Genomic DNA, 9,715 nt, shown 5'->3' with positions numbered 1-9,715 from the left:
GGAAAGTTTGAGGCCAGCCTGGGCTACATAAGATCCATAACACATTTTTATAATGCAATAGTTGGACCGTATTTACATGAAATTATTAGATTTATAATTACATGTTAAATTTAAATGATGAGATACAAATATGCAATTAATGCATATAAGTACATGTAATTAGCTACATAATGAGCATAAATTAGATATCGATTATTAGACATATGTTAGAGTCATAGTATATAATTTAACCTAAATATCTCCCACTATTGCATTTTAAAATTGTGATGGTAGCTGATGCCTATAATTCTTTTTTTTTTTTTTGCCGGTCATGGGGCCTGAACTCTGGGCTTGAGTGCTGTCCCTCATCTCTTCAGCTCAAGGCTAGCACTCTACCACTGGAGCCACAGCACCACTTCCGGCTTTTTCTGTTTATGTGGTGCTGAGGAATCGAACCCAGGGCCTCATGCTTGCAAGGCAAGCACTCTACCACTGAGCCACCTTCCCAGCCCCTGATGCCTGTAATTCTAGCTACTCAGGAGACTGAGATCTGAGGATCCTGGTTTGTACCCAGCCAGGCAGAAACGTCTGAGAATTCTGGGTGCAGTGGCTTATGCAGGATTACGTTTCAAAGCCAACCTGGGTAGGAAAGTGAGACTCTTGTCCCCAATTAATCACCAAAAAGTTGGAAACGGCTCTGTGGCTCAAAGTGGTAGAGGGCTAGCTGTGAATGAAAAAGCTCAAAGACAGCACCCAGGCCCTGAACTCAAACAACACAGCTGACCAAAAAAAAAAAAAAAAAGACCTTTTTGGTGCTGGGCACTGGTGGCTCATAGCTGTAATTCTGGCTACTAAAGAGGCTGAGATTTGGGGGGATGCCAGTGACACTGGAGATATCCACAGGCTCCCGTGTCTGGATCTCCAAAGATTTTGGAAGAAGCAGTCATGACATCTCAGCGGGGGCCTGTAGCCAACAGAGGCTGGCGATTCAAGTGGGCCATTGAGCTGTGCAGGCCTGCTGGGACAGCAGGAGCAAGAGTGACCAGGGCAGCAGCCAGGGACTCACTGTACCCAGTCTGTTACTTGGACAAGCAAGTGCTGGGTACCAGGGTGCAGGAGGAGTACGGGATCCTGGTAGAGAAGTACTGCTGGGACATCACCTTAAGTCCCCTCAAACAGATTCCCATTAATTTCTTCATCATGTACATGGCAAGTAACACCATCTCCATCATGTTCCCTACTATGATGATGTGCATGGTGGCCTGGTGGCCTATCCAGGCAAGCATATCAGCCACTTTCAAGATTCTAGAGAGTTTAGGGCAGAAGTTTCCTCAGGATTTGGTCTATTTTAATGGGAACCTGATGGATTTGGTACTGGCTGTTTTCAAGTACCAGCCCATACATCAGATTGGTTAACTTTCATCCAGCCCCCAGAGAGAATGGAGTTCAGTGATGGAGGACTGGCTTTGTAAACTCGAGAAAGAAGCTCCTTCAACTAAATAAGTAAATGAACCTCATTTACATCCTTCTTGAAGCCCACTGTCTAGTAAGTGTACTCACTCTTAAAATAAGCAATCACACTGAAAACACCCCCAAATCACACACACACACACACACACACACACACACACACACACACACACACACACACACACACAAAGTCTACCACAACCCCTGTCTGAAAATAATGTAAAAAGCTTTATGCTTCAGTACAGAGCAAAACAACAAATATAACCAGGACTCTGTAAAAAGGAGTGGTTGCTGCTGAATGGAGGATCATGGCATCACGTTGTTTCAATAAATTAAATGCTTTAAAAAAATTGCACATGGGCTGGAAATGTGGCTTAATGGTAAAGTGCTTGCCTAGCATGCATGAAGCCCTGGGTTCGATTCCTCAGTACCATATAAACAGAAAAAGCCAGAAGTGGCATTGTGGCTCAAGTGGTAGAGTGCTAGCCTTGAGCAAAAGAAGCTCATGAACAGTGCCTAGGCCTTGAGTTCCAAGTTCAAACCCTAGAACTGGCAAACAAAAACAGAACTAAAAACTTGCACAAATTTCCTTTAAATCTATATTTTACTATTAACATAAGCTGAAATAAAAATTCTATTGGGGACACGTGGAAAAAGTGAGAAATCAATGCTGTATGAAAATTAAACAGGATTTTTAAAAAAGAAACAGAAAAAAGAGCACATTAAAAAAGAAAGGCTGAGATCTGAGGATCGTAGTTCAAAGCCAGCTGGAGCAGGAAAGTACATCTGATTCTTATCTCCAATTAACCACTACAAAGCAGAAATAAAGCTGTAATTCAAGAGGTAGAGCACTCTCTCGCTCATAAGCTCGAGGACATCAACCAGGCCTTGAGTTTGAGCTGTAGGACCAGCATCAAAAAGAAAAAAAAGACACCTGCCACATGTCTCTGTGATCTGTTCTGTCTTCCTGTCTCCTGTCTCCAGTCATCATGGCGCCCCCATTGCTCATTGTTTTAGTTCTTTCTTTCTTCTCTGGCCTGTTTCCTAGCTGTGTTAAGTGTATTTGCAGGCCTTTCTTACAATGGGCTGCCTGCAGATTGCACACTATGTAATAAAGACTCCAAGATTCCATCTCCCCCACCCCCATTTTTAAAAAAAATGTAAAAAGTCTGGCACTGATGGCTTACACCTGTTATCCTAGCTGCTCGGGAGGCTGAGATCTGAGGATTGTGGTCTGAAGCCAGCTCAGGCAGGTAAGTAGTCCATGACAGTCCTTTTTTTTTTTTTTTTTAAACCAGTCCTGGGGCTTGAACTCTGGGTCTGGACACTGTCCCTAGGCCCCTTTAGTTCAAGACTAGCACTCTACCATTTGAGCTACAGTACCGTTTCTGGCTTTTTCTGTGATTAATTGGAGATAAGAATCTCATAGAGGGGTTGGGAAGGTGGCTCAGAGGGAGAGTGCTTGCCTTGCAAACATGAGGCCCTCAGTTCAATTCCTCAGCACCACATAAGCAGAAAAAGTCAGAAGTGGTGCTGTGGCTCAAGTGGTAGAGCGCTAGCCTTGAGCTACAGAGCTAAGGGACAGTGCTCAGGCCTAGAGTTCAAGCCCCACAACCAAAAAAAAAAAAAAAAAAGTCTCATAGACTTTCCTGCTCGGGCTTGCTTTAAACCACAATCCTCAGATCTCAGTCCACTGAGTTCTAGGAGTTGCCCAGCTCCCACAAGACTCTTATCTCTAATTTAAAACACCAGAAAAAGGGAAATGGTGCTATGGCTCAAAGTGGCAGAGTGCGGCCTTGAGCTGAAAAAGCTCAGGGACAGTGCCCAACGCCAGAGTTCAAGTCCCAGGACCACCACCAAAAAAAAATGGTAAAAGACAACACATTACCATGATTTTCAAAAATGTGCACCATTATAACCCCTGCTTTCACTATATATGATGTTGGTATATGTGGAGGGGAAGGGAAAAAACAAATTGTTAAAACAGGGATACAGGAGGACCCATTGCAACAATGAGATATACAAGTCGTTATGTGGAAAAACAAACTTTACAACTTTGGTGGGGGGGGGAGGATACGAAGGGATGGGAAGGGGAAACAAAGCAGGAGGCTACAATGCCTGATAAGAAATGTGCTCATTATCTTACCCATGTAATTGTAACCCCTCTGTACAGTATTTTCACAATAAAAATATATTTTTAAAAAATGTGCACCATTAAAAAAAGTATATAGCCGGTTGCTCTTGTGACCTCAGCTAATAAGGAAGCTGAAGTAAGAGAATCTCTTGAGCCCAGGAATTCTGAGCCACCTTAGGCAACATAGAACACCCTTATCTCAATAAATAAATAAATAAATAAATAAATAAATAAATAAATAAATAAATAAATAAATAAATAAATAAAATTGATGGAGGCTGGAGGTATAGCTCAAGCTAGTATAGCCTAGCAAGCACAAGGTCTTGAGTTCAAATCCCAGTACCACTGAAAAAGTAATTGTGCCTGAACCAGTCATTGCTGGCCTTGAAGATAAGAGGAATCCCCATCCAAGGAATTCAGGGCTTCTAGAAGCTGGAATGGTGAGGGGAGGGGGATGAGGGGTTGGGGAACCAACAGCCCAGTTCCAATAACTGACCTCCAGAACTTTGAGTAAATAAATGTATGCTCTCTCTGTCTTTGTCTCTGTCTCTCTCTTTCTCTCTCTCTCTCTCTCTGTGATGTGATTGTCCTGGAGCTTGAACTCAGGGCCTGGGCATTCTCTCTGAACTTTTGTGTACAAGGCTAGTGCTCTATCACTTGAGCTACAACTTCACTTCTGGCTTTTTGGTAGTTTGTTATAGTAAGAATCTCAAGACTTTCCTGCCCAGACTGGCCTTGAACCACAATGGTCAGATCTCAGCCCTCCTGAAGAGCATATGTTGTATTAAACCATTAAAAATAATTATACAGCTGGGTGCCACCGGTGGCTCACGCCTGTAATCCTAGCTACTCAGGAGGCTGAAAACCTTGAGGTTCAAAGCCAGCCTGGGCAGGAAAGTACATGAGACTCTTATCTCAATAAACCACTAGAAAACCGGAAGTGGTACTGTGACTCAAGTGGTAGAGGACTAGCCTTGAGCTGAAGAGCTGAGGGATAGCACTCAGGCCCAGAGTTCAAGCGCCATGACCCACAAAAAATAATTAATAAATAAATAATTATACAGGGAGAAAAAAAAAAGGGGAGGGGGTAACACTGTTTGACAAGAAATGTACTCATTACCTTACATAACTGTAACCCTTCTGTACATCACCTTTACAATAAAATTAAATTAAAAAAAATACATGTGGGTGGTGGAAGAGAAGATAAACACACTTCCGAATAATGCTCTTGTAGGTATTTCCGATCCACCTTTGTTAAATAGGGAAACTATAGAGCATGGTGCTGTTATTAAGAGCACAGTTCAAAACAAAACAAAACAAAAAAAGAAGCAAAAAAAAAAAAAAAACACATTGCCACAAGCCAAGAATTTTCCACCCAGCGTGGGATATTTCCTCACTCACCGCTGTGCTGGCTGCGAGGATCAGAGGGGGACAGAGGGTTTGGGAAGAGATACTAGCTCAGAAAGTGACCCGGCTGGCATGTTCCCCTTTGAGCACGGCTGTGATCCTGTGATTCCTGCATCCTCGCTCTGTGGAGGATGATGTCCCTGGCCCCAGCCCCATCAGCAGTAGCCAGGCTCTGCTATCTCCTCAACAAAGAGTCAAGAATTAGGCCCCCTTGAGTTTCCGTCCTGTTTGCCTTTGATTTTTTTCCTTTTTTTTTTTAAGCCTTTCATTTTAACTATTAGGCATTTCAGGGCAGGCTATGCAGTATCATCTGCATTTCAAAAAGGCACCACAGCCAGGATTTGTTTTGTTTTTTATTTTTTATTTTTTTTCCTGTTTCCTTGTTCTCCCCCACACGTCGGTAATCTACAACTGTCTTTTATTTGTTTTCTTCAAGGTCTTCTCTCATATTATCTTATTGTTTCCAGGCAATAGCTTCCTTCTTTGTCTGAATCTCACACACAATGCAGCCTCCATTCCCAGGCATGGCACCCCCATTTTTCCCTCTCTCCCCGCAAAGGCCCCAGCAATCACTAGAAGTAAGAACTCAAAATTCTCAGGATCACCCCCCAATTCTGCTTTGGTTCCATCTGGACACATCTTGAGCTCAAAAACAGATTTTGCCCCACACTTTTTTTTTTTTTTTTGGTGGAGTTTGGGATCCAACTCAGACCTGATACAGATGTATGTCATTTGTCTGGCTCTGTTGTTGGGTTATTGTGGGTTTTATAAAAATTATTCTTGTGGTGTTGGGGATATAATTCAAGGCCTTGTACGAGACATTGAGCTACATCCCTAGCTTTTTTATTTATTTTTTAATTTTTTTATGTTTTGCCAGTCCTGAGGCTTGAACTTAGGGCCTCGGCACTGTCCCTGAGCTTCTTTTGCTCAAGGCGAGCACTCTACCACTTGACCCACAGCACCACTTAAGGCTTTTTCTTTCTTTCTTTCTTTCTTTTGGTCCAGTTGTGGGGCCTGAACTCTGGGCCTGGGCACTGTCCCTCAGCTCTTCAGCTCAAGTCTAGCACTCTACCACTTGAGCCATAGCGCCACTTCTGGCTTTTTTCTTTTTGCTTATGTGGTGCTGAGGAATCGAACCCAGGGCCTCAGGCATGCAAGGCAAGCGCTCTACCACTGAGCCACCTTCCCAGCCCACTTAAGGCTTTTTCTAAGTGGCGCTGTAGCTCAAGCGGTAGAGGGCTCATCTTAAGCTCTGAAGAGTGCATGGACAGCGCCCAAGCCCAGAGTTCAAGCCCCATGACCGACAAAAACAAAAACAAAAACATAATTTCAGACAAGGCTTTTTCTGTGTATCTGGTACTGAGGAATTGAACCCAGAGCTTCATGCATACTAGGTAAGCACTCTACCACTAAGCCACATTCCCAGCCTAGCCTTTTTACTTTTTAGATTTTATTTATTTAAAATTTTTACACCAAGCCAGGCACCAGTTGCTCACACCTATAATCCTAGCTACTCAGGAAGCTGAGATCTGAGGATTATGGTTCAAAGCCATCCCAGGCAAGGAAAGTCCATGAGACTCTTATCTCCAATTAACCACCAGAAAACTGGAAGTGGCACTGTGGCCCAAGTGGTAGAGTGCCTGCCTTGAGCTGAAGAGTTCAGCGACAGTGCCCAGTCCCAGAGTTCAAGCCCCATGACTGACCAAAAAATTGTACTGGTTCTGAGGCTTGAACTTAGGGCCTGGGTGCTGTCCCTGATCTATTTTGCTCAAGGCTAGCACTCTATCACTTGAGCCACAGCTCCACTTTTTTGGTGGTTAATTGGAGATAAGAGTCTCATAGACTTTCCTGCCTGGCTTGGCTTCCAATTGCAATCCTCAGATCTCAACCTCCTGAGTAGCAAGGATTATAAGTATGAGCCACTGGCCCCTGACTCAGCCTTTTTATTTTTAATTTTAAACTTTATTTTGAGGTAGGGTCTCAATATGTAGACTCATCTGGGTCTCAAACTTACTCTTTCTGCCTTAATCTTCCCAGCAGCTAGGACTGGCTATCATCCCACCCCACTGGGTGGTTAAAGGGACAAGTGTCTTTTTGTTGGTGGCGGTGTTTTTTGGAGGGGTTGTTGTTTTTTGCTTCCTTTCTTTTGTTTTGGTATTTGAATTCAAACTAAAGAAAAAGACTATGTGCTTGCTAAGTAAGCTTCCTACCACTTGAGCCATGGCCCTTTTGCTTTAGCTATTTTTCAGGTAAGATCTTGATTCTTCTGTTTGAGACCTGTCTGGAATGATAACCCTCCTACTTAACATCTCTTAGGTTGACAAATATACCGTTTGCTGGCCTGTTGGTTAAGACATTAGTTTAACTGTTTCCTCAGCCTAGCCTCAAATCATGATCCTCACAGTCGCCACCTCCCAAATTGCTGGGATTATAGGTGAGGGTCACTGTGCTTTGTCTGTTTCTAACACTGTGCTTATGTTTCTCTTATCTATACAGAACAGTTAATTGCCATGCAGAGCTGGATGAAACATGACAAGCTCCATTTCTTAAGATAACTGACTCCTGTTTTGTATTTGTATAGGTATGGGGTCAGCCAATGACAGGAGTCATAGTGCATTCCTAAAATAAAAAAAAAAAAATTGCAGAAGTGGCTCTGTGGCTCAAGTGGTAGAGCACTCTCCTTGAGCTGAAGAGCTGAGGGGGTGGTGCCAGTACCAGGCCTTGGGCCTGGGTGCTTTCCCTTAGTTTATGTTCAAAGCTAGCATTCTACTACTTAAGTCACAGCTCCACTTCTGGCTTTGGGTTGTTAATTAGAGTTAAGAGTCTTGAAAGCACCCATCCTAGAAAACCACATGGCCACATAATCCATATAGGGACAGGAGGGTTTTTTTGTTTGTTTGTTTGTTTTGGTTTAGTTTGTTTTTTGCCAGTCCTGGGGCTTGAACTCAGAGCCTAGGCGCTGTCCCTGGGCTTCTTTTGCTCAAGGCTAGCACTCTACCACTTGAGCCACAGCACCACTTCTGGCTTTTTCTGTGTATGTGGTACTGAAGAATCAAACCCAGTGCTTCATGCATGCTAGGCAAGCAGTCTACCACTAAGCCACCTTCCCAGCCTTCAAAAGGAGTTTTTATTGTCAGCAGGGACTGACAGGCAAGCTCTCCGGGATATCAAGTGGCAGCTTGTCCTTGAGAATGAAGCAATAGTTATGGTCAAGGGGTTAGAGGTGGGAGGATTCCACTTGGGCAAGGGATGCCGGACACCAGAGATAGCCCGTAGCAGGGGCGGGTCAGCAGCTGTAGTCAGGCCTGGGTGGATAGTGTTCCACTGATGCAGCTGGAGCCTAGAGATATATGTAGTTTTGGGACTGGGGTGGGGGTTAACCAGGCCTGGCCTTGTCACCTGGTTAAGGCAGAAAACCTAAGATGGAGGCCATCATGCTAACAAGCCTCCTGGACTTTCCTGCTCAGGCTGGTTTCGATCCACAATTCCTCAGATCTCAGCCTCCCTCTCAGTAGCTAGGATTACAGGCGTGAGCCACAGGCCCTTGGGGCTTTCTAATTGCTCTGCTATAGGATTGGAGAGTGAATACGGTCTTACTCCAACTGTGAAGTGCAGTGTAAGGATGTGCTTAAGTCTCTTTCCATGTGGAATTTCACTCTAAGAGGACAAAACTGATCAAGAAAAAGAGAAAAGAAAAGGAAAAACAAAAAACCCTCCATGTCAGTGATAAAAGCTGAGAAGCAGCCAGTTTCTCAGGCAAATGTGCCTGTTGTGGGGGCGCTGGTGGGGGCTGCAGGTGTGTGCCAGGCCCCTCTCCCCACTGCCCCCTGGCTGATGTGTTTGTCGAATATCCCATCATTAGGGCTTCTGGGCCCTCGTTAGGAAGCTTAGCACATCAAACGGCAATGATGTTTTTCTGCCTGCTGCCCATCCACCTCAAGTCACCGCTCACGAACAGGCAGCATTGCTTTTGATAGGGGAGAGCTGTAAATGTGTTGGTAAACACTGGGTTTTTCCTTTCTTTCTTTCTGTTGCATGAAAATCGTCTGACTCTGACACTTGCTTTCACACATCAAGATAGAGGGGAGTGAAGGAAAATGGAATGGAAAATAATGAAATCCGCTTTTTGATTTTAGTGTGGAGTATATTTGTTCCATCACCTTTCATGGCTATGGTAAGTTTGACAGCCATTCCTCCTTCCCTGACACACACCCTGCACACACACACACACACACACACACACACACACACACACACACACACACCACACCCCCAGTTCTGGGGACAGGAGATGGAGTGAGGACTCTAGAATCAGAGGCCCACCCCTAAGTGCTGGATGAAACCCTGAGTTCCACCATGCAAAAAGATGGCAGGAAAACAACGGTGTGAGAAAGAGGCTGTCAAGACCCCAATGAAATTTAGAGGTAAGCTGGGTACTGGTGGCTTATACCTGTAATTCTAGCTACTCAGGAGGCTGAGATCTGAGGATTGAGGTTCAAAGCCAGCTTGTACAGGAAAGTCTGTGAGACTCTTACCTCCAATTAGCTACATAAACAAATAAAAAGTCAGAATTAACCACCAGAAAACCAGAAGTAGAACTGTGGCTCAAAGTGGAAGAGCTAGCTTTGGGGACAATGGCCAGGCCCTGAGTTCAACCCTCACCATCAAAAAAAAAAAAAAAAAAGTTGGAAATGGAGGTGTGGCTCAAATGGTAGAGCTTCAGGC

The 9,715-nt window shown here is 44.2% G+C and overlaps 1 protein-coding gene across 2 annotated transcripts; it reads left to right on the top strand.

The window, feature by feature from the left end:
• The first annotated feature begins 924 nt into the window (after positions 1–924).
• On the top strand, positions 925–1,432 carry LOC138817663 (ER membrane protein complex subunit 4-like). Of its 2 annotated transcripts, XM_070008188.1 has the most exons (2): positions 925–1,291; positions 1,416–1,432. In XM_070008188.1, the coding sequence occupies exons 1-2, from the start codon at positions 925–927 to the stop codon at positions 1,430–1,432; spliced, it is 384 nt and encodes a 127-aa protein (XP_069864289.1). The 2 variants fall into 2 exon arrangements, with proteins under 2 accessions (XP_069864289.1, XP_069864288.1); XM_070008187.1 differs by lacking the exon at positions 1,416–1,432 and having other exon boundaries at positions 925–1,395.
• Positions 1,433–9,715: the final 8,283 nt, after the last annotated feature.

Source organism: Dipodomys merriami, unplaced genomic scaffold (genome assembly GCF_024711535.1).
Source record: "Dipodomys merriami isolate MVZ:Mamm:240054 unplaced genomic scaffold, mDipMer1.0.p SCAF_70, whole genome shotgun sequence".
NCBI lineage: Eukaryota > Metazoa > Chordata > Mammalia > Rodentia > Heteromyidae > Dipodomys > Dipodomys merriami.
The sequence above is the reverse complement of the archived record's forward strand: the minus strand, read 5'-3'. Positions and strand labels throughout refer to the sequence as shown.